General features: G+C 44.9%; 1 protein-coding gene across 1 annotated transcript in view; it reads left to right on the forward strand.

Annotated features, from left to right (window-relative positions):
- The window catches only part of LOC134612699 (uncharacterized), a 156727-nt gene that overhangs the window by 63070 nt on the left and 67211 nt on the right, over nucleotides 1-26446 (forward strand). Inside the window, exons 4-5 of the mRNA XM_063457124.1 lie at nucleotides 12053-12325; nucleotides 26116-26412. Coding sequence (XP_063313194.1) covers nucleotides 12053-12325; nucleotides 26116-26412 — 570 coding nt within the window. The remainder of the gene's footprint in view (nucleotides 1-12052; nucleotides 12326-26115; nucleotides 26413-26446) is intronic.

Below are 26446 nucleotides of genomic sequence, written 5' to 3' on the forward strand. Positions count from 1 at the left end.
ATCTTCAACTAAATCACACGCTAGCCAGCCCTTACCGGGCTTACTCAATTCCTGTCCCATATCCCCCTATAAATGGCGTCCCAGATATAGGGAAAGGAAAATGAAACAGAACGTCTACAATGCTCGACTGCCACTCAAGAAGGGTGGGTCCCCCTCAAGTGCGTCTTCCCAAAACGTAGACTAGTCACTAAATCCGCCTACCCGAGGTGGTAGTCACGGATTGGAGCGGGGTGAGAAGTGTGTAACCAATCACTTCTCTCACAAGAGAAATAGGAGGGGATAGTGTAAATAATACAGGAAGTAGAGTAAAGTAAAAGTAAGGTGAAATTTAGAGACAGACACGGGAGTTTGAATGACTCCCAATTAAACAAAAAACAACAATTCAATTGAAATACAGTGCATGCATCACAGTTCAAATAAAATCAACAGTAATCCCTTTCCTTTACTCATGTGACCAAAGTCACCTCCCTCAACCTCGTAGTGTCCCCGCTCGGAGAATGACTTCCTCAAGTCTCACTACCAGCGGCCACAGGAAACAGCAACCATCTCCGACCCGAATCCTGTATAGCCTCCCTTGTTGCAGCAGTCCACTAAGTGTGGCTACCACTATCCTCACCCCCGTAGCGCCCCTACGGACCCACCCGTAAGTCTCACTACCACGTGGTGCTGGAGACAGCAATGCCTGCTTGAATCCACCCACCACAAATAAAATTGGAATTCCACCAGCCTCAGCGCTCGAAGCTGGAGGGTACCACCTCTCTGCAAGCAGAGTTATGTGCACAATGAGGCTAGCTAGGCTATCAAAGTGACACCAGAAGGACCCCCAGGAAGCTATGAGTCTACACAACCTCCACAGATCCAACACCCTCTTTTTCCCTACAGCCACAGCCACGAGGCTCCTAAAAGAGGTAAACAGGCAAAGAAGACCCCCAGGAAAACTTCCACAGGTCCACCCCCCTTTTTCCCTACAGCCACAGCCACGTGGCTCCTAAAAGGAGTAAACAGGCAACAGAGGACCCCAGGCACACACCCCCAGGTCCACCCCCCTTTATCCCAAAAGGGGTAAACAGACAAACAGAGGACCCCCAGGCAAACTACCACATGTCCACCCCCCTTTATCCCAAAAGGGGTAAACAGATAAACACTCCTGGGCACTTAAGCTAAATATAGACCAATACCAACACACCCAGGCAACAGATAGACTAAATGCAGGTAAACAGGTGGGTAACAACAAGACACCGGGCAAGATATTACCTGTCTTTGATGTCCTCCCGTTAGCAGTCACAGACACGTGGACGGGTCAATCAAAGGGGCTGGAACATACCGGATAAACTCTGCAGTAGTCTCTACCGTGTACAGGGAGGTGATCAATCTCCTTTCCTTCCCCCCGGATTCCTCCGTCCAACAGCGTCTTCCTTAGGACGGCTTACTGGCCAGAGGCCATAGCCCGGTGCCCCACGTTCTGGGCGCCAAATTGATGTAGATTAATTTAGAAATAAACAAATATGTTTAAATGTCTATCTGTTCCTGTCCAAATCTGAGATGATTAAATTGCGTATACGCAGAAGTAAATTCACACTGACACACGGAGTTCAGGTTAAAATAACTTCGAGGAAATTTAATGGCATCTGAAGAAAAGCGGGCTCGCAGACCCTTATAAGAGCGAAATTACATCATCATTGATTATTGAGATATCAGTAAATAAACATCATTAATTGGATTAAATGTTAAGTGGCTATGTCAGTGTCCACCCATCAATATTATTAATTGGCTCTAGAACTAAGTGGTTAGCTAGGTGTTCTCCCACCGGGAGGTGGTATTGTTCTGGACACGGGTGTGGACAGATGGCTCAAGCGCCATCTTACCCAGCACGAGGCTTACTCGGTGGGAAGGGGGGCTTGAGCGTAATTTTGGGTAGTTAGTGATGTCAGACTCGTGGTCAGGTGCAGGGTTCTTTTATGAATAGAACATTTCATTAGGCCAGCTTCTCATGGCCTTGGCTATGGCCTTGGTTATACTTTGTTGCATGTAACAGGAGATTCAATAATTCCGGAGTTAGTCATGTCTTTATAGAAAATACAGTCTCTATTCATTACACTAAATGCTGTTAGGAAATTCTGTCATGTAATGTAGTTTAAAATGGAGGATTCTGTCGGGTAATGTGGGTTAAAATGGAGTTAGTGCAAAAATTCAACACAGGTTCAATACAGGTTTTTTAATAATTCTACATCAAAGTATTGGGGAAGTAGATTGGTAGCATAGTATTCAATGAAGACTTTTTTTTGGAGCTATTAACAGTTTAATTGATATGCTTTTGTGAAAAATTGGGTTTTTAAGGATTTTTTGAAGGTGTGGAGACTGGGTGAGCATCTAACAGAAAGGGAGTTCCACAGGAACGGTGCAGCCCTAGAGAAGTCTTGGATACGAGCATCAGATACGAACAGAGGATAGACGCGGGTCTTTGACCAAGCGTAGGGGCCTAGACGGGACATACTTGTTTATTAGGGAGGATAAATAGGTGGGAGTAGCATTATGTAGAGATTTAAAAAGCAAGAACCAACATTTTCTTTTAAGCTCTATATCTTACGGGAAGCCAATGCAGGGACTGACAGAGGGGTGAAGCGTGGGAGGTACGGGCGTACAGGAAGATGAGCATTGCCGCCGCATTCATTATAGACTGTTATGGGGCAAGTTGGGAGCACATAAAACCACTGAGAAGTGGATTGCAGTAGTCAAGGAGAGAGAGGACAGTGGCATGGACCAGCACCTTAGCCGCATCTGGCGTTAAATAGGGGCGGGTGCATGCAATGTTTTTGAGATGGAAGAGGCAGGATTTGGTGATAGACTGGACATGAGGCGTGAAGAAGAGGTCAGAGTCAAAGAGAACACGGTGGAGCTGATGGTAGCACCATTAACGTGGAGGGAGACAGAAACAGGAGTAGCAACACTTGAGGGAGGGAAGACCAGAAGTTCTGTTTTGGACAAGTTGAGCTTAAGGAAATGGGTGGCCATCCAGTAAGAAATAGCAGAGAGGCAGTCAGAGACACTAATCAAGAGGAGAGAGATCAGAGGAGGACATATAGATTTGGGGGTCATCTGCATAGAAGTGCTATTGGAAGCCAAATGAACTGATGAGTTTACCAAGGGAGGCAGTATAGAATGAAAACAGTAGGGGACCAAGGACAGAACCTTGGGGGATGCTGACAGAGAGTAACCACTCTCTGTCGGCATCCCCCAAGGTTCTGTCCTTGGGGGGGGGAAGAGAAAGAGTCAGAGATAGAAACACTGAAAGAGCACTTGGAGAGGTAGGAGGAGCACCAGGAGAGAGCAGTATCCTGTAGACCAAAATTACGGAGAATGCGAAGAAGCTGTTGATGATCAAAGGCAGCAGAAAGATCAAGGAGAATTAGGATAGAGTAATGGCCGTGAGATTTAGCAGCAATTAAATCATTGGATACTTTGGTCACAGCCGTTTCGACAGAATGACCAGCGCAGAATCCAGACTGAAGAGGGTCAAGCAGAGAGTTGGATTCAAGAAAGTCAGTCAGTCTGGTGTGCACAACTCTCTCGAGGATCTTCGTGGCAAATGGCAGTAGCAAGATAGGGTGATATGTTGATGGGGAGTTGGGGTCAAGGCTGGGCTTTTTCAGAATTGGAGTTACAGTTGCATGTTTGAAGGGTGAGTGAAATGTGCCAGAGGAAAAGGAGAGATTGAAAATGTTAGTTAGAGGAAGAGAGGGAGATGAAGTGCAGATGAGATATGAGGGAATAGGATCGAGGGAACAGGTGGTGGGGCGGGAGGACCGGAGCAGAGCAGAAACCTCTTCTGCTGTAGCAGGTACGAATGAGTGTAGAATGGTGGAGGGAGTGGGGTTGGGTTATGTATTATTATGGGAAGGAGAGAAATTAGCAATCTCTTCTCTGATTGTAGAGATCTTCTCAGTGAAGTGAGATGCAAAGTTTGTGGCGGACATGGTGGTAGAAGGATAAGGTGGTAAAAGGGCGGAGAAGAGCATCAAAAGTGTGAAATAGGTGTTTGGGTTGATGGGACAGTGTACTTATGAGGGTGTTAAAGTAATTTACTTTTGCACTGGAAAGAGCCAGGCTGGCTTTGGGTACAGGGTATGTGGATGTCAAATGTTAGAAGATTTGTGGTCAGACAAAGCAAATGGAACAGTGGAGATATTAGAGGTGGTACAGAGGTTGGTGAAGGCGAGATCAAGAGTGTTTCCCGCTGTATGGGTTGCTGAATTAGACCATTGCGTGAGGCCAAAGGAAGAGGTTACAGAGAGCAGACGAGAGGCATCAGTGCAGTTGAGGTTGTTAACTGGGATATTGAAATCCCCAAGTATAAGGGAAGGAGTGTTAAAGGAGAGGAAGTGACGTAGCCAGGAAGAAAAAAATGTCCTGGAGTGGGTCCGGGTAGGTTGCCTGGCTCGATGCAAAGAGGAGACCCACCATGCATAGTCCAATAAGACAACAGGTGAAATGGCAAAGTCCGTCCTACCCAAGGAAACTGCGAAATCTTCTGCACTCGTTGTCCACCGGGACAGAGAGGTAGGCGTCCTTCAGATCCAGTCCTGCAAACCAATTTCGCGGCCGGAGGAGGTCCTGTAGTCAATGTGTGTCCTTCATCTTGAAATGATGGTATACCACAACGCTGTTTAAGATTCTCAGGTAGAACACCGAGCGGAAATCCCCAGATGTTTTCCTTACCAGAAAAATCGAGCTGAAGAAGTTCTGTGTGTCCGGAGTCCATTGGACCACGCCCTAGTCGAACAGAACTCGAATCTCAGTGTCTCTGAGGGATTGTAGCACCCTTAAGGTGGTTGGAGCCAACGGAAGTAGAGTCGGCGGGAACGAAAATCCATGACCTATCCTTGAGCAAACTGAGTACCCAGATGTCTGAGTATACCTCCCGTAACTTGTTCATGCAGTGAAACAGTCTGCCCGCATGCAACAGGGGGAAAGATAAATGGCAGGAGGCGCTCTCACCTGCAGAATAGTCTCGCATGTCCTCTGGCTCTACTCCCTCTACCTCCGTCCGATCTCAGTGAGTAGAAGGACCGGGAGTGGAAGGATGGAAAGAAGAATGGTTCATGGGTGAAAGAAGATCCTCTTCATGGAAATCTGGGCTTCGTCCCTGCGTCAGACGGAGACTGCGTTCGACCCTTTCTTGGGATCCCGTCCATTACGGGTCATGTATGTGGCGACCAGAGAAGCTACATTTGGGATCGTGGCAACCTTATCCGGCAGTACAGGCCTGGGCATTCCGCCCGAAGTTTCCAGCGAACTTCCCAATCCAAAGGCCTGCGGACCAAGTAATGCACGATTTGTGCTAAATGGTCAGGAAAGGACCAATCGGGGACAGGTTTGTCGAAAGGACCGAGGGTCGCACAGGGTATAGCCCATGGCGTCCAGGAAAATGTAGTCATCTACGACCCTAGCCGTCTCCCCAGGTGTGGGGTCGTCCCCAGTCTCACGGTGCATTCGGGGTAGTCTCCAGAATCCTTGTCCCAAACATCCACCTCCTCCGAGGGGACCTGGTCATTTAACGGGGACTGTCATGGGTGGGGGAGGTATGGATGTCACCACCCAAGTGCAGGACAAGCGTCGGTGTCTGGCCGGCGACGCCGATAGCATACAGCCAAGTCACTTCGTCTGAGCCTTTCCCCTCCTGGAGCGTGGCTCAGGGCTTTCACCCTTCCAATACCGCTTCTGCGCACTTGCCTGCTCTCTACTAGGAGAGTCCGACTCCGCTGAGTCATCTGCCCTTTGAGGGGTCCCTCAAGCACTAAAGTCCAGCTATGCTGGAGGGAGAGCCCTGGCCAGGGCTTGTTCCACAGAGGCGGCCACCGCTGCATTAATCATCGCCTGTAGACTCTGCTCCTGGGTAGAGGGCTCCACAGACTCGGGACTTTAGGTGTGTACACCTAGGGGTGTAGAGGATAAATGTCACCTTTAGCTGAGTAATTTGGGGCAGCACCCCATATAGTGGCAGAGGCAAGTTGGGTAGCCCATGCAGGGCGCTAGCATGAGTCTGTAGCACTAAGCCGTGCATTCAGGAGGCAATGGCACAAACAGCACAGGCCAAATCAATAGGGCACAGACAGAGCAGGCCAATCAGCGGGCACAGACAAAGCAGGTCAATCTGTGGGCACAGACGAAGCAGGCCAATCAGTGCATGCAGGTAATTGCCACGTGTAGCCAACCATTAGAGAATACCGTAATGTAGGGCAGAACATTTAAATCTCTGGATTTATTTATCAGATTAGTCTCCTGCCTATACCAGCGGTGTTTTCCTATGTGTAGGTATGCAGGAGACAGCTGGTAGGCAAAAGAAGGCCCAAATAGTAGGGGAAGCGTTCACTCCCTAGATGAGTATGCACTACATACAATACAGGCAAAAGAGACATTCAGATACTTCTGATTTCCAAGTGCATAGTGGGGATGTTACATTTACTCAATTTAATGGCATTAAGGACTGAGTCAGCCCTGCCGGGAATTGAACCTGTGAACCCCAAGGGTTCTGATGAGGAATCAGCCCACTGAGCTATCTCACCACACTTCCCCAGAAAAATACATGCAAAGCCCCATCAGAATTGTATACAAGGCGTGTATACAAAGAACCCTGGTGCATAGAAAAAATGAATGAACTAAATACAGTCAGCAAACCTAAGTCCTGTCGCCCTACACAGAACATGGATGTGGTCTCATTAGATCGCACACCTCCCACGTGGGTAAGTGCTGAGACCGGAGGGGGAGCGAAACGAGGCCGGGAGCTGTTACTTCCACATGGCCGGCTCGCCCCCTCCCCTCCACCCACGCTGCTCGCAAGCTTCGAATTTGACACTTGTGGCCGGGAGCGTAGAAGGGAGAGGAGAAGGGACCGGGACAGCTCCCGCTCGGCGAACCGAGTCGGCAAGCGGGAGCATACACGTGGGGCCGCTGGACACAATCACCGCGGCCCCGGTGGTCGGCAACGGGATACCGCTCCCCGTTGACCGCTGAAAGGTACACACAAACAACAAGGCAAAAGGGGGAGAAAAAGTCAGGCTGGGAATAGGGGGAGAGGGGGGCAAGCAGTATACCCCAATACAAAGGGAAAAGAAAGGAGAGGGTGAAAAAACAGGCAGGGAGAAAGGATGAAAGCAATAGACCAGTCAATGCACAGAAAGGGAAATCAAATCTAAACCCCCACAACCAAAATAATGCAAATACAATACAGCAATCAATTGTATTAAAATAAAATACAGCAATCAATAGTATTTAAATAAAATACAGCAATCAATAGTATATAAATAAAATACAGCAATCAATAGTATTTAAATAAAATACAGCAATCAATATTATTGAAATAAAATATCCACAGCCACCCACAATGCAGAACACACAGTAAAAGGCATGCAAACAACGAAGCTCAGCTCACTACCTTTCCACAGAAATGCACCAAAAAGTCCCAAAACAACTGCAAACAATTTCCATAATGGCTCCAAAACTCGATGCAAAAGCTTCTCCAACACCTCCACACTCTACTCCACGTGCTACCCAGAGGCGCCAGCATGCAAGGGGCCATGCTATAAACCTCCCAGGTTCAATGCATCCTGGGGAAATTTGTTTTGTATTGTGAAAAAAATTGTGTTCCTGTCTGTCGGTTTTGTATACAATCTGTATTTAGAAGATTTGGAAAACCCAGCGTGCCGGTATTTTTTTGTATTTATTTATTTATAGCTATATCTATATATATATTATATATAATTATTCCAAAGCTCTTGGACTCCTACTTAAAAATATACCTGGTACCTGGTGCTCTGGTCACATGGAAGATATAGTTGTACAAAAATACCGGCTAGTGCCGGTATTTTTGTACAAATATATAAATACATATATACCAAATAAGTTGTGGTGGGAAAAAAAAGTGTGGCTGAAAACCCCTTGTCTTATGGCTTGCCTGGTGTGTGTATTTGTGTTTAACATTGCATTAATTATTATATATATATATATATATATATATATATATATATATATAGTCTTCTTAGGGACTTTCTTCAGGAAAAAAAATAACAATAATACAGACATTCAACAAGAAAAATATGTATGGGACGAAGTAATGAGAAATTTAACTCATTCCAGCTGAACAAAGTGATCACCAGCATCTACCCGAGTGTTGTGCGAATGCATGAACCTGTTCTGCTCCCAAAAGTGCTGTGCTTACGTCATTGTGTATGACTTGTTGCCATAGTGATGCTGGTAACCGTGTTATCGGTATGGAATCAAATAACACAAAATTAAGTGCCATGCAATATATTAGAATCCAGCAATTTGGGCAAGTGTTAAGTAAAGTGTACAGTGAGGATGTTGAAAACAGGAATTAACCAATAGTGAAAATGGAAAGGATATAAAAATAGATGTACCAACAAACCGGCAAAAATGTGTTCTTACAATATTAAAGTGACAATGCTCCATGAAGACCTATACAGTGGATTTGCCTGTGAATCCACTATATAGGTTAATCTGTATATATTTATCTATTAATTGTATGTAATAAAGCAATTTCATTAGAGAGATTTGCCTGACAACCCAGGCAGAAACTCCAGACAATTTAATTTGCAAGCCCCGTATTTGACCTTGTGACTTCCAAAACACCATAAAACCTGTTCATGGGGGTGCTGTTGTACTCAAGAAACTTCCCTGAACACAAATGTGAGTGTTTTAAAACAGTAAAATGTACGACGATGATGATATCATTAGTGAATAAGTTGTTTTTGAGTGAAAAATGCAAAAAACAAACAAACATGAATGCGAATGTTGGCTAGGGTTTGTGACTGCGCGTGCTTGTTCTTTACTATATGTGTGTATATGTTTGTGTATATATGTATGTGTGTGAATATATATATATATATATATAAAGTTAAATGCGTTAAATTGAGGTCATTTAGTTGCTCCAATGGCCATTGGAGGGAATGCCCGCCTGCCAACGTCAAGGCAGACCCCCTATTGGAGCAACTAAATGACCTCCATTTGTCTAAATATACATAGGGATTAAGGAGAGAGCGCAGGTAACTTTTTCTTTTCTTTGGTTTTTACTATATTGGGGCTGATGTGTACTGTAGTCCTTGTTGTCGGCCCAGTAGTGATGGGAGTAAGCGCAGGACTCCCGCCCCACCACCTGTTCCCTCGATCCTATTCCCTCATATCTCATCTGCACTTCATCTCCCTCTCTTGCTCTTCCTCTAACTAAAATTTTCAATCTCTCCTTTTCCTCTGGCACATTTCACTCACCCTTCAAACATGCAACTGTAACCCCAATTCTGAAAAAGCCCAGCCTTGACCCCAACTCCCTATCAAAATATCACCCTATCTTGCTACTGCCATTTGCCACGAAGATCCTCGAGAGAGTTGTGCACACCAGACTGACTGACTTTCTCGAATCCAACTCTCTGCTTGACCCTCTTCAGCCTGGATTCTGCGCTGGTCATTCTGTCGAAACGGCTGTGACCAAAGTATCCAATGATTTAATTGCTGCTAAATCTCGCGGCCATTACTCTATCCTAATTCTCCTTGATCTTTCTGCTGCCTTTGATCATCAAATAGGTGTTTGGGTTGTTGGGACAGTGTACTTATGAGGGTGTTTAAGTAATTTACTTTCGCAGTGGAAAGAGCCAGGCTGTAGGAGCACGGCCTGGCTTTGGGTACAGGGCATGTGGATGTCAAATGTTAGAAGATGGTGGTCAGACAAAGGAAATGGAAAAGTGGAGATATTAGAGGTGGTACAGAGATTGGTGAAGATGAGGTGAAGAGTATTTCCTGCTATATGAGTTGCTGAAGTAGACAACTGCGTGAGGCCAAAGGAGGAGGTTACAAAGAGCAGACGGGAGGCATCAGGGCAGTTGAGGTTGTTGATTGGGATGTTAAAGTCCCCAAGTATGAGGGAGTGCTAGAGGAGAGAAAGTGGGGTAGCCAGGAAAAAAAAGTTTTCAGTGAATAGCCTAGGATGACAGTGAGGGGCGATAGATGATGGCAATTTTTAAAGGAGTGGGCTTAAAAAGGCAGACAGTGTGAACTTCAAAGGAAGTAAAGGAAAGGGCAGGGACAGGGAGGATAGGTTGAAAGGTAAATTGAGGGGAGAGAAGGATGCCTACACCACCTCCTTTACAGTCGAGCAACATTCTGGTTTGTAGTAGGGAACTTTTAAAGCTCAGATTGTGGAAAACAGAGAGGATAGGGTCAAAAAAGGCCTGCAATAAAACTGTGGACTGGAGATGCACAGAGGAGGTGAGGATTGGTCAAGCAAGACCATTCGGGTGGTTATCAATAAAATAAGGGGGGAAGCAGAAATAACAGAGAAAGTCTTTAGAGATAAGCAGATAGTTGAATAACATTTAAGTTAACAAACCAACAATGGTGAGTAGGGCAGGGAGCACAATTTAATAACATGACAGGTGGCTTTATCATGCAGAACGAGACAAACTACAAAATATATGTATGTATGTATGAATAAGCACATACACACATATATATCTATATCTATATGTATATATTTTTTTTGCCTAGATTAGGTTAGGTGTTTTTAAAGAAACTTTTAAAAACTAATAAAATCTGTCAACATTGAAGTTGCTGTTTAGTAGATAGGAGAGTGCGCTGGAGAGTTTTACAGAAGCTTCAACTGTCTAAGAGTTGTGCTAAGAGTACTTTTTTACTGTTACAGGTAAGATTCATCTGTAGGAAAAGGTTACTGACTGCACAAGGTTTGATTTCCTGTTGGTAATTATAAGGCGTTTGATTGGATTAGGTAGCTACTTGCTATTGATTGCTATTTAAATTAGCTATTGTTTGCTAATAAGCAGAGGCTTACCCAGGTGTTAAACATTCCTAGTGGGAGGTGATTTTAGGAGTATATAAGGGTAGTTGTCATTAGCTTGGCTAATAGAGCTTGGTTGCTTCATCTAAGTGTTGCTTCTAAGTGTGTGTGTGTGGTTGGAGATATTCTGGAGAGTTTTACAGAAGCTTCAACTGTCTAAGAGTTGTGCTAAGAGTTCTTTTTTACTGTTACAGGTAAGATTCCACTGTAGGAAAAGGTTACTGACTGCACAAGGTTTGATTTGTAACAGGGTTGATGTTCCAGGAGGGATAAGCCAAATGGAAAATTATTTAGGTAAACTAGAAAAATGGTCAGAGTTGTGGCAACTGACATTTAATGTGGATAAGTGCAAGATAATGCATCTTGGACGTAAAAACCCAAGGGCAGAGTACAGAATATTTGATAGAGTCCTAACCTCAACATCTGAGGAAAGGGATTTAGGGGTGATTATTTCTGAGGACTTAAAGGTAGGCAGACAATGTAATAGAGCAGCAGGAAATGCTAGCAGAATGCTTGGTTGTATAGGGAGAGGTATTAGCAGTAGAAAGAGGGAAGTGCTCATGCCATTGTACAGAACACTGGTGAGACCTCACTTGGAGTACTGTACACGGTACTGGAGACCCTATCTTCAGAAGGATATTGATACCTTAGAGAGAGTTCAAAGAAGGGCTACTAAACTGGTTCATGGATTGCAGGATAAAACTTACCAGGAAAGGTTAAAGGATCTTAACATGTATAGCATGGAGGAAAGACGAGACAGGGGGGATATGATAGAAACATTTAAATACATAAAGGGAATCAACAAAGTAAAGGAGGAGACTATATTTAAAAGAAGAAAAACTACCACAACAAGAGGACATAGTCTTAAATTAGAGGGACAAAGGTTTAAAAATAATATCAGGAAGTATAACTTTACTGAGAGGGTAGTGGATGCATGGAATAGCCTTCCAGCTGAAGTGGTAGAGGTTAACACAGTAAAGGAGTTTAAGCATGCGTGGGATAGGCATAAGGCTATCCTAACTATAAGATAAGGCCAGGGACTAATGAAAGTATTTAGAAAACTGGGCAGACTAGATGGGCCGAATGGTTCTTATCTGCCGTCACATTCTATGTTTCTATGTTTCTATTACTTACACCAAGTAAGATGATTGTACTCATATTAACCTTTCCTACTCTAACTGTATATTACAGATGTCGTAACCACACCACACCTGTTTGCTACCCCTGTGTATCCGGTCTATATAAAAGGAGAAGCTATTACCCTCGAGTGTTCTGTTCCTCCAAAGAAAATCTACAAACATTTTGAATTTTATAAGAATTTTGCTTGGATTCCCTCTAATAACACCTTCACATATCACATCCCAAGTCTGGATTACAGTCATGCAGGGAAGTTTACCTGTGAATACTGGGATGGCAGCTATAGCTCAACAAGAAGTAATGCTGTGCACATGATCATTTTGGATGGTAAAAATATTTTATTGTATATTCTACAAAATTTAGTAAGATTCCCATACACCATGTCACTTGATGTACTTATTCATATAGAGCTAGCCAGAAAAATGTATACACACTTCAGCAAAACAAAAATCTGTATAAATATTTTGATACTAAATTCATTCAGACATCAAGAGAAGAATACGAGTTACCTTTGACCTCTACAATTACTAAAGGTGAATAAAGTGGTTGCCATTAGTGTCCAGACACTTATTATTATGGCGATCTGCTGCTCGGGTAACATTGCCCAAAGTTTCCAGTGGGATTGCTGCACATGCTGTAATAATTTCGTATTTTGTTTTTCAACTTATCTCGATTTCATGAAATTCTCAGAAGGTTCTGTTGCAAATTCATGCGTCCATTGTTGTTGAACTTAACCCCTTAAGGACCAAACTTCTGGAATAAAAGGGAATCATGACATGTCACACATGTCATGTGTCCTTAAGGGGTTAAACAACATTCTCAAATTTGAAACACCACTTTAAAATGTTCTTATGTTCCATAAACAACAACCGTGCCTTGGCCAATTTGTTTGTTAATGCTATAGTCATGCATGAGAAATCATCATACTACACATTGGTATCGTAGTTCAATCCAACTTTTAAAAAAAGTCTATAAAAAAATCATCCCATGTTGCTGAAGGGGTTAGAACCCCTTCAGTGACTTACCTGAGACCAGTGCCGGTTTAGGGTCCGCCCACGCTCCTCCCCCGCCGATGTCATCCGGCGTGGGAGACCGATTGCGCATTTGACCTCTCCATAGGAAAGCATTGAAACTGTTTTCAATGCTTTCCTATGGGGATTTTACATCACATAGCGTGAGGACGTCCAGCGACGCTATAGCACAGAAAACCTGTGCTATAAATCAGGAAGTGCCCTCTAGTGGCTGTCTAGTAGACAGCCACTAGAGGAGGAGTTAACCCTGCAATGTTTGCAGTTGCAGGGTTAAGGGTAGTGGGAGTTGGCACCCAGACCACTCCAATGGGCAGAAGTGGTCTGGGTGCCTGGAGTGTCCCTTTAATAACTGAAGACGGGGTGCACTCTGGGGTCTTCAAAAAATAAATTGATGTTTGTGATTAAAATCACAAAATTACATATAGCTCTAATCAAAATTATTCAAACCCCAATGAAAATCAGGTTTGTTGTACAAATGTAAAAAAAAAATCAGCTCTTTGCAATAAACACATCAAACAAAAGCAATTGAAATAGTAACACATGAGGTTGGTTACTGGCTTGCTATTGAGGCTTGGCAGTACATGCTGATTATTTGCATTAATGAAACAGCTGTCCATGAGTGGTTCACTAGCTTTGCATCTCATGAGTGGTTCACTAGCTTTGCATCTTTTCCTAAGTTGTGTTTCAAAGCTGTTTTATACAGCCAACACAAACTTTAAGGAATCCATGTTTAAAATGGAATGAGGCAAAAATGTGACTCCTTGTTGAGCTAATTTGCATATGCCCACTCAGAATTCTTTACGGTAGTAACATCACTGCAAATTTGTGATTTTTGTGGGAAAAGCAAGTCTTATGGCTTGACTGGTGTGCAGATATTTGTTTAACATTGTATTGACTATCCACATACTTTAGGTGGAAGGGCTTTTCAATCACACTTTGTCCCCACCATTACTTTCTTGTTTTTTGCTATATGTATATGTATATTAAAATGTAAAAAATATTTTCTCACCCCTTCTTAGAGGATCTAAGAATGAGTTTCGTTTAGTCCTCATTCTTAGATCATCTACCAGAGTTCTGGGAGTCTGAGGGTTCTGCACAGTACCTTAGCTGTTCTTAGAACTGCACTCTTCTGGACAGCGATCTCTGATGTGATAAAATCTTAATACCTAACATTTTGCCTAAAACTTTTAAGCCAGGCTTCCTTAAACTCCGGCCCTCCAGATGTTGCTGAACTACAACTCCCATGATTTTATGAATGAAATAGATGAGCTGAGAATCATGGGAGTTGTAGTTCAGCAACATCTGGAGGGCCGGAGTTTGGGGAAGCCTGTTTAAAGCCATTCATTATGGTCTACAGCAATCTGCTAAAGCCACTCCCCCAATTTGTGAGTCGCAGTCCCAAGTGCTGCTATCACAACTGGGATTGCTACTGCTTTTACTATCCACATCCTTTCTTGCTTGAAGTACTGGGGATCCTCATCCTTCTTTTTAGTTGTCTTTCGGGTCTCGGTACCGCTGCGAGCTTTAACACATGGGGCTATTTTCCCATGGCGCCCATATTTTTCGGAATTGTTTCTGGGTTCCTCTAACTCTTGCCGTCAGGTCGTCCATCACATATACCTCCCGTATTCTGTTAATTACTCCCGCTATAGCCGGTGTGGTCTGTTTAAGCCACTCCGCTGCCACTACTCTCCTGGCTGCTAGCGTTCGTTTATGGATGAGTTTTTGTTCGTGTCTAGTCCACCCGTCTATCGTTCTACTGGGCAGGTAAAGCCACAGGTCCGGAGGGGGGGGGGGAGGAATCTGGGCTATCAAAAATCGTACCATCAGGGGGCATTCCCACCACATGTGAATATATGTCCCTTTCATTCCGCACCCTCTCCAGCAAAAATCGGTAGGGCACTTTTTCATTTGGCATAGCTTTACAGGGGTTGTATACCAGCGAAGATCTCCTGCCACTCCACCCCCTCTAGTTGCTCCCCCAGGTCCCTCTCCCATTGTTCCGTATAGGCCAAGTCACCCCCTTCATTAGACACAGAGCAGAGGTGAGCATACAACTGGGTTATCAGACCCATAGGCATATGGTCTCGAAGGCAGATTTGTTCGAAAAAAGTCATGGGTGTTTGGGCCGCAGCTCGGACCCATGGGAGCTTTATGAAATCTTTTATTTGAAGGTACCTGAAGAAGTCTGCAGGTGTGAGGTGACCTCTTGGCTGTAGGGCATCAAAAGATACCACCTCCGAGCCCTGTACCAATTGATGAATGCATTGCAGGCCTATTCTTTCTAGATTCCTAAAATTCCGTGCTGACATTCCCGGCGGGAATGCCCTATTTCGCAGAAAAGGCATCAGCGGGGACGGGGCTGATGCCAAGCCATACCTCTGCTGAGCTCTATCCCAGACGTGAATAGAGTTCAATATAGCTGGGAATGTTGCCCTAATGATTGGTCTGTTATCTTTGGGGACCCAAATGAGTAACTGCGGTATCTCTGCCCCTACCATCAGTGACTCCAGGTCCACCCATTTCTGCTCTCCGGGCGGAGAGTGCCATAAGACTATCTGCGACAGTTGTGTCGCCATGTAATAGCTAAATAGGTTAGGCAGACCTAGGCCTCCCCTATTTTTCGGCCTATATAGGGTGTGTCTCGAAATTCTGTGGCATTTATTTTGCCACACAAAGTTCCCTATCGCCTGTTGCAAGGGCGCTAGGTGCGTCTTGGAGACTATTGAAAATAGAATAAAATCCTAGGTAGGATATTCATTTTGATCGCATGAATTTTCCCTATCCAAGAGATAGGCTTTTCATTCCAGGTCTCTAGTTCCCTAATAAGTTGTTTTATGAGTGGTGTATAATTTTGTTGCAAAAGGTGGTCTGGGTCTGCCGTCAATTTAATGCCTAAATATTTAATCGACTGTCGCTCTACGTATGTATGTAGCAACGCTCTGACAGGCTGGAGATCGCGAGATACTTCAGTCTGCAGCTCACTCCCGGCGGAGCTGCAGACTGAGGATCAGGGCAGACGGACAGGAGGGGCCTCTCACCCGGCGGCATTGTGTGCACGCCGCCGGCCCCCTCCTGTGTCGGGTCCTCGGTCATAGACCGAGGACCCGACATGTTAGTCTGCCCAAAGGTAGTGCAGCATGGAGGTGTGATTAGGGTGTGCCCAGGCACACCCGGCACACCCCGTGCGCACGCCTATGTTCCTTATAGTAGCTCCCGTCAAACCCATCTGGTCCTGGAGCCTTATTCCCTTTTAGGGCGGCTATAGCTTGCGCCACCTCCTCATTTGTGATTTCTGCCGCTAGCACGTCCGCTCCTGCTTGAGCTAGTTTGGGCAACCCTAAATTTGCCAGGAAACGCTGCGCCAGAGCTTCATCCCCCGCCTTCCCCCGTCTCAGATCCTGGCGAGTGATTATACAGGGATTTATAATAGTCCGTGAAGACCTCTGCTATATCTCGTGGACTAGTTTTAGTTGAACCGTCCTTATGTCTAATGGACGTAATGTGTCCCCCACGTTGTCTAGGTTTCAGGACCCTGGCTAAAAGAGTGTGCATTTTATTCGCATGTTCGTAGAAGGTCCTTCTGGACCACGTAAGGGATTTGGCTGTGTCATCGAGGAGCAGCTGGCGTATTGCCAACCTTACCTCCCGCAGTCGCCCTGTAGTTAGGTCCGTCGGGTTGCCCTGGTGTTGTTGTTCCGCCCTCTTAAGGTCTGTCAGGTGGCCCTCCAGTCTCCGGAATTTCAATTTCTTCCTGGCTGTTGCTACTTTTATGAGCGTACCTCTTATTACTGTTTTATGGGCTGCCCATACAGTCGCTAGCGTTACGTCTGGGGTGGTGTTGGTCTCGTAAAAATTGTCGAGCTCCGCCCTAATCTGGTTTGCTATATCCTGGTCTTTCAATAGGGAGGCGTTAAGCCGCCACGTCCACGGGGTCGCTTCGCATAGCCTCCCTAGAGTTAGTGATATGTCGGCGTGATCCGACCAGGTGATGGACCCAATGTCCGTGCTAAGTATTCTTGGTAGGCTCTTATTATTGACCAGGAACATCCTGGAGTAGGATCCGTGTGGGGCCAAAAAAAAGGTTTAATCCTTGTGCTCGGATGATGTGCTCTCCACACGTCCACCAACCCCGAACCCGCCATGAAATTCTGTAGCAGTTTGTCTTGGCTCCCTCTTCCCTGGGATCTTTGTGTGCCACTGTCTGTCCTCCTGTCCACTGCTGGACTTGGCGTTGCGTTCAAGTCACCCCCAACAATGATCATCCCATGAGGTAGTGTTTGAAGTTTGGACTGTAGCGACTCCCAGAAGGCTGCCTCTGGGCGGTTTGGTGCATATACATTAACTAAATGGATATGGTGGGAAAGCATGGTGCCTGAAACTATCACATAGCGACCCTCCGTATCGGAGTCAGTGGCTATTACTCTTATAGGGCAGCTATTCCGCATCAGTATTGCCATCCGTTGCGTTTGCCTAACATCCTGGCTTCATATGTCGAGCTATATGTGTGGTCTTTTAATTTAAATTTAGCCTGCTTGGGAAGATGCGTTTCTTGTCACGCCCCCAGGATAATACAGGGAAAAAGAAAGGAAGTGAGGCCTAGGAAAGGGGGAAAAGAAAAAGAGAATAGAAGAGAAACAAAAAAGAAGAAAAAATGAATCAAAGAAGAGAAATCGTGGTGCACACCCCGTGCTCCACCAATATTGCCTGATCTTATTTTCCGCCAGGCGTTTGTGGGGTCAAGACCCCGCATCCCAACCGCGTCCAGCGTTCAGAAGAGATGCAGGTTCGAGAGCCCATCCCACTTAGCACAATTGTGCTTACAGAATTTGCAACTAGACATTGCAAGTACATAACATGCCAATAAAATTACACTCTGATACGTGCTCCCAGGGTGCTGTATGGTGTGCCTACATACCCTGAGGTCGTGCGGCAGTGAAAAATACAGTGATTAAGCATGTATCAACGTGACAACAGAACATTTCAAAAAGAAACAAAAAACATTTGTATGGTTTGGGACTTCCGATCCCTAATGCAGGGCGAAGCTGTCGTTTTGTCCCCTCCAATCTGCGTCCCATCATACCCTTGTGGGGGGGGGGCCTCAACCTCCTCTGACTCCCTGAGATCCGAGTGCCCCTATGCAGCCCCCAGCGTCTATCCCCGTGTTAGGGTCACTGCGACTATGCACATTGGTCCTATGGGGTGACTGGGATCCCCGTTAACATCATAAGTAGAATAATATACTAATTCCTTTCCTTTTAATCATATTATACTATAATGTTTGTATACTTTTGGCCTTTCTTTTATATTTAATTTTTGGGGGGGAAAGTTTCAGTGTGTATATAAAAATTGTCGTCGGGAAGTAACTATGGTTACATTCTAGTTCCTGTCCCCTCGCCTCATTATAGCCTATGGTGTGTTTGCTTTTCTGGCTACCTCTGTTGCGTCCTAACGCATACCCCCCTCTTTTATTTGAGTTTTGAAAATCTAGAATTTGTATGGGGTTATGTAGAAACTATAGCCCTATGGTAGTATGGCGGGCCCTGTTTAACAAGCCATGCGGGTTGCTTAGGTGACCCTTCCCCTTGAAGCTCTAGGAGACACTCGTGCCCCAGCCTATGTACATATAACAAAAAACAGGTGAGAGGGCCATATGAGCGGTAAGACACTCCACAAGCCCGTAGATTTCATACCAGTCCCGCAACTTTAAGCCACCCCAGGGCCTGTATGTAGGGTTCCGCATGTCCAAATCCCCGCTGCGATGCTCCGAAACTTATCCCGCAGACAGTGTCAGGCCAAACGAACAGAACGGGGAGACAGTCCCAAACCCCAGCACCACTTGCCTGGATGACAGCATCAGATCTCCCAAGGCCCCCTCCCCAGCACCTCAAGGATCCCCCCCGCTCCCAGATCTAGCCCTAAGAGACCAAGGAGGCCCGGGCCTGACAGACCCAAATCCCACCCAAACACAATCCCGGCTCCCCCCCGTAGGGCTGCTGCTTTGCCTAAAGCGATCCCTGGGCCAACATACTGTACCGGCCTCAGAAGTCAGCGCCGACGTGCTCCCACCTCCAGCCATTCGATCGGAATGAGTGTCCAGCTCATGATTTGCAGGCCTCATCTCTGGCAGGTCCCCTCGAGTAGCGACTCCCAGGGCATCCAAGAAGCCTCTCGGGTCTCCGTTGGGGGTCAGGGTATGGGTCTTCCCCCGCTGAAAGGCCATCAGCCGAAATGGGAACCCCCAGGCATACTGGGATACCCCCAGGCATACTCCTCGCAGAGCTTCTGTAACAGGCCTCCACTCCCGCCTTCTCTGTAGTGTGCTGGGGGCCAGGTCCTGGTATACCTGGTATACCTGGAGTTCCTTGCCTTCATGCATTATCTTGGCCTCCCTGCTCTTGCGCATTAAAGCTTCCTTTGTCTGGAAGAACAAGAAGCGGACGATGACATCCCGAGGGGAGTTGACTTCATTCCTTCTTGTTCGGAGGGCTCTGTGGGCCCTTTCCACGTGCCATCTGTCCTCAGAGAGATCCGGCAGTAGGGGCTTAAATAAGGCCATTAGTATAGCCGGCAACATGCCCTCCCTTTCACCCTCCGGTAGGCCACGTAAGCGGGGATTGTTTCTCCGTGACCTATTGGACATATCTTCGATAGCCAGTTCAGCTTCAGACATTCGGGCCGTCAGGCCGTTAATGTGGGTTACCACTGCATTATGGGCCCTGGTTGTGGCCTCCAGCCGCTCCTCGAGTTGGGCGGTGCGTGTTCCCAAGGTGGCGATCTCGCTTCGGAGAACTGCTGTGGAGTTGACAATCTCCCCTGACAGGTATGTCTGTACTTCGGCTAGGCGCTCCAATATTTGCGATGTCTTGCCCTTTTTGCGTTTGTCCCCCTGTACCTCGTGTGGTGAGGATGGTTGGGGTGAAGGGCTCCGTCCGGCGCCATCTTGGGGATCCGGAGACCCGGTCTTATGGGCTGTCATCATGTCCAGGACCGACGTACCCCCCTCGGTCCCCCTCTTGGGCTGTTTTTTAGGGTTCCTTTTGTCCATGATTGGCGATGAATATTGATGGGTGTCTAAGTTACTGCTATAGTATGCTGAATATTGTGTGTTGGGGCCGGAGCTCTACACAGCCACGTCCAGCTCGATCCCTGGTCATGCCACGCCCCCAGGACAGGATCTTCTTATGTTCCTTCTTCCTAATGTTATAGTCAGTGGTTATTGCCACATCCACAGTCTTCCGTTCTGTGTCTGTCACCACAATATCAGGTTGGTTGACCAATACTTGCTTGGATCTGGAATTTGCACATAATCTTAGCCTTATTTTCAACTACCCTTTGTAGTATCTCCCATCTGGAGGTGAGTCCAGCACATATTCTGTACAGATGTTTTGGTACACAATTCCAGCAGCATGGTTGTGTCTCTCTGAGTATGCTGTTCCTGCTAACATCTTGCATCCGGCTACTATGTGCTGGATTGTCTCAGAAGCCTTTTTGCACAGTCTGCACCTTGGGTCTTATCTGGTAGACTTCCGCTTCTATTTATCTGTTACTTAGTTCTTGTGCTGCTATGATTAGTGCCTCAGTGCTGTCTTTCAGTCCTGTCTTTTCCAACCACTGGTAGGATTTTGTCATGTGAGCCACATTCACTATATGCCAGTGGTACACCCCGTGGAGAGGTTTGTCTTGCCATGGAAACCCCTCTTTTTCTGCCTCCTCTATCTGTTGTTGTCTCAGGCATTCCCTTAGCAGTTTATCTTTGGGAGGTACTTGTGCATGCTCTGTGTTTCATCCATGACTGTGATATAGATACTCATCAGGCCCCGAACTCCTTCCTTCCGGCTGATGTACAGTTTTTGGGTGCTGGATTTTGGGTAGAATCCTCCATTCATAGTGAGTATTTTCTGGGTCTTGACTTCCATGGTTACCAGTTCTTCTCTTGGCCAGGTTATTATTCCAGCTGGGAATAATGGGCATATGAATTGATGGCTTGGATCTTGTTCTTGCTATTGAGCTGGAACTTTAGGACTTGTCTGACTCTTTGGAGGTACTTGGATGTTACTATCCTCCTTGCCCCTTCCTCATGGTTACCATGTGTTTGTGGTACCCCGGGTATCTTCTATTTGGTCTTCTGGTACTTGATCACCTCTTCCCTCTTGTTGCTATAATTCGCCTATACTTCTCTAGTCCGAATGACATTCCAATGTCCTTGCTGTACATCCTAGTTAGGTAAGTCATTGTCCCGCTAATTTTGGCCATACAGCTTGATGTCGTCCTTGTAGAGAAGGCGACTGATGTTAGCTCCACTCTTGAACCTGAATCTGTTTCCACTAGACATGTGCAATTCATTTCATTCCTAATGTACATTCGTACAAACTTCATGTGCCAAGGTTCCGAAGTGCCGAAGTTCAGAAGTGACGTAGTTCAGTACTTCAGAAGTGCCGAAGTGATTCAGATTTCTAAAAAGTTGCCTATACAAGAGAGAGGGAGGTAAATTACATGAATAATGACAGGAATCTTGACCAATAAGCTAGCTACTTTTGTGCAATGTAATGCTTGTTTGCCCAAATCCGGTCTCACTATTTCCTGTCCAATAAAATGACCATAACACTTTCACCCAGTTCTCCTCTGAATCATTCAGATGTTCATTGGCAAACTTTAGATGGGCCTGTACATGTCCTTCATGGCATAGTGTGTTGCTTTCTTGGTGACTATGCTCCCAGCTGCCTTGAGATCATTAACAAGATGCCCCGTGTAGTTCTGGGCTGATTCCTCACCATGCTCATGATCAGTGAAACTCCATGAAGTGAGATCTTGCATGGAGAACCCAGGGCCGCCATCAGGGCATGACAACCATAACGGTTGTCATGGGCCCGGCGGTCCTGGGGGGCCCGGACTGTTCTGGGAGTCCCGGGCCCCACATTTCATTTGTGCACATATAGATAGCGATTATCGCTATCTATATGTTCACCTCGGGCCCTGGCTACCTGTAGAATGCAGACGGGGACCAGCCAACACATCTTAACACTCCAGCTGCTCCTGCCTGTAACTCTCGCGAGCTCCGCGGCCGGCAGAGCGTTGTCACGGGTTGCCATGGCAACGCTCCGCGCTCAAACAGGCACAGCTCGCGAGACTTACAGGCAGGAGCTTCTGGAGTGTTAAGATGTGCTGGCTGGTGCCCGTCTGCATTCTACAGCGGCTGGCTCCCTCTACCAGACCACCGGACCACCAGGGATGCAATCTCCCCCCTCCTTGGCCAGGTAAGAAGCAGGGAGGGGGGAATAAAATGTAAATACTACAAAAAAGGCTCCCCTCTCACCCCCACCACCCTATGCAGCCCCCTATTTTACATAGAGCCCCCACATTTACACACACTAAAACCACAGCACACATACACTGCATACACACACTAAAACCACAACACACACACACACTGCATAAACACACTAAAACCACAACACACACACTGCATACACACACTAAAACCACAACACAAACACGCACTGCGTTCACCATACACACACTAAAACCACAACACAAACACGCACTGCATTCACCATAAACACACTAAAACCACAACACAAGCACACACTGCTTTCACCATACACACACTAAAACCACAACAAAAGCACACACTGCTTTCACCATACATTCACTAAAACCTCAACACAAACACACACTGCATTCACCATACACACACTAAAACCACAACAAAAACACACACTGCTTTCACCATACATTCACTAAAACCTCAACACAAACACACACTGCATTCACCATACACACACTAAAACCACAACACAAACACACACTGCATTCACCATACACACACTAAAACCACAACACAAACACGCACTGCATTCACCATACACACACTAAAACCACAACACAAACACACACTGCATTCACCATACACACTAAAACTACAACACAAAAAACACTGCATTCACCATACACACTAAAACTACAACACACACTGCATTCACCATACAAACACTAAAACCACAACAAAAACACACACTGCTTTCACCATACATTCACTAAAACCTCAACACAAACACACACTGCATTCACCATACACACACTAAAACCACAACAAAAACACTCACTGCTTTCACCATACATTCACTAAAACCTCAACACAAACACACACTGCATTCACCATACACACACTAAAACCACAACACAAACACACACTGCATTCACCATACACACCCTAAAACCACAACACAAACACGCACTGCATTCACCATACACACACTAAAACCACAACACAAACACACACTGCATTCACCATACACACTAAAACTACAACACAAAAACACACTGCATTCACCATACACACTAAAACTACAACACACACTGCATTCACCATACAAACACTAAAACCACAACACAAACACACACTGCATTCACCATACACACACTAAAACTACAACACAAACACACACTGCATTCACCATAAACACACTAAAACCACAACACAAACACACACTGCTTTCACCATACACACACTAAAACTACAACACAAACACACACTGCATTCACCATAAACACACTAAAACCACAACACAAACACACACTGCTTTCACCATACACACACTAAAACTACAACACAAACACACACTGCATACACCATACACACACTAAAACTACAACACACACACACACACACACTGCTTTCACCATACATTCACTAAAACCACAACACAAACACACGCTGCATACACCATACACACACTAAAACTACAACACAAACACGCACTGCATTCACCATACACACACTAAAACCACAACACAAACACACACTGCATTCACCATACACACACTAAAACCACAACACAAACACACACTGCATTCACCATACATACACTAAAACCACAACACAAACGCACACTGCATTCACCATAAACACACTAAAACCACAACACAAACACACACTGCTTTCACCATACACACACTAAAACCACAACACAAACACACACTGCATACACCATACACACACTAAAACTACAACACAAACACGCACTGCATTCACCATACACACACTAAAACCACAACACAAACACACACTGCTTTCACCATACACACACAAAAACTACAACACAAACACACACTGCTTTCACCATACACACACTAAAACCACAACACAAACACACACTGCTTTCACCATACACACACTAAAACCACAACACAAACACACACTGCTTTCACCATACACACACAAAAACTACAACACAAACACACACTGCATTCACCATACACACACTAAAACTACAACACAAACACTCTGCATTCACTACACATACACACACTTTATCTAAAACACACAAAACTACATTCATTATACAAATGTGCAATCTGTATCCATTTTACACACCACACAGGCCATCCTTGTGGGTGGACTCAGAAAGGGCCCTCGGGGGCGGGCCCAGGGGGCCCACACTTTGAACTGTGTCAGGGGCCCCGAAATTTCTGATGGCAGCCCTGGGAGAACCAGACCGAGGGAGACTGACAGTTATTTTGAGTTTCTTCCATTTCCCTTTAAAAGACACCGTTGAGCCAGAAAGCTTGCTGATTGATAGGGGAGCAAATACTTATTTCACTCATTGACATGCAAATCAATTTACAACTTTTTTGACATGCATTTTTCTGGCTTTTTTTTTTGTTATTCTGTCTCTCACTGTTAAAATACACCTACCATTAAAATTATAGACTGATCATTTCTTTGTCAGTGGTCAAACGTTCAAAATCAGCAGGTGATCAAATACTTTTTTCCCTCACAGTATTTAGAAATGAGTGTGTAAATAAGACACACATACGATTGATATTATTCTAAATTACGTTTTAGTTTCATAAATTGTTATTAGTAAGTCACCTCCACTCATACCCCTTAAATTAAAGTGTCTTACTTTGTCCATTTGAATTGATAGGAGGTATACAATGATGACACTCTGTTCATATGCTGCATTGTCTAATTACTGCATGTTAGGGAATATATCACTCTCTACTTCTGAATCATAAGATTACTGAACTAAGATATGCAGTCATTATAAATGACTATAGGTATCTTAAGTACTCAGTTGTAGTGCTGCACAGTTATTTGGTCAGTGGAGGAGCACAAAACTTGGCCAAAGGTGACAGGGGAGAGCACCTGATCACGAATGATATCTGAATCTTCTTGTAACAGGGATCTGGTCCTCATGGAGGACTGTGTAATTGTCATTTTATTGATTTAGATCAGATTATTCAATGTGTGGGACCCAGTATTAACAAGGTGGGGGCTGGCTTCCTGGTCTTGTATCTGTATACCCAACATATAATAAGGAGTGGGTAGAGTACTGGAACAATACTATCAACATTTACTAGTGTTATACAGTCTCTAGTAGTCCTACCAAGCTAATAGGACTGTGCTCCCATATGCTCATGCCTCCTATACAGTAGAACATGCAGCTCAATGGTTGCATTATTACATTGATAACGCCAACCCACTCCCCATTGTGTGAGGGCCATTGTCAATCTGACCATCGTGTTAACCATCAACATGTCATGAAAGTTATCCATTTAATTTTAAAAGATAATGTTATAGCTGTTGATTTATTGCAACACTACTTGTTATCACTGCAAAATTAGTTAAAAACTGAGTTTTACATCTAGTGCTAGATTAAAGAATCTACGGTTGTTGCAATAGAACTTGGGTTTAAGAAAAGCAGAAAAGTGCTACAGTGTTTCAGATGCCGATATATCGCCAACTGAGAACAACAAAAGGAACAAATGATGGCATTGGTTTTGAAAAGACATATTTAGAATAACAATCTAATCAGAAGGAAAAATTGAAATAATATATAAGTTAAAGCACAAGAACAAATGCTAGCATGCAAAGTGTTATGTGTCTGTAATGTTTTGTTTTCCTATACATTATGTTTTGTTTCAAATATTTGAATGTATTCTGAGGAATCAGCAAATATAATATGAATAATGTAACGTCATTACAGAATCTGCTTGAATAACTGATTTGCGCATAAACAAACAAAGTGAGCAAATATTAATAAAAAGTTGAAGGATAATTTTTAAACCTTTCTGTTACAGCGCATCCACCACCACCTACTCTCTATGTTCGGAATGCACAGTCTGTATATGTCAGGGGGCAATCAATCACAATGGTGTGTTCTCTTCCACATAACAGTACTCTGGTAAAAAGAATACAATATGTTAAAGACAAAATAGAAATTGACAGTAAGGAAACAGATAAGAAGAGAGGACGATATGTAATATCCAGGTTTACACCAGAGGATGCCGGGGAGTACATTTGTGCCTACTGGGTTGAAATATTAGGAAGAGAGGTATCATCAGTTCACAGTAATACAGTGCTTATTGAAATGGAAGGTAAATATATTTTTCATGCTTATTTACTTTGCAG

Source organism: Pelobates fuscus, chromosome 5 (genome assembly GCF_036172605.1).
Source record: "Pelobates fuscus isolate aPelFus1 chromosome 5, aPelFus1.pri, whole genome shotgun sequence".
NCBI classification, from domain to species: domain Eukaryota; kingdom Metazoa; phylum Chordata; class Amphibia; order Anura; family Pelobatidae; genus Pelobates; species Pelobates fuscus.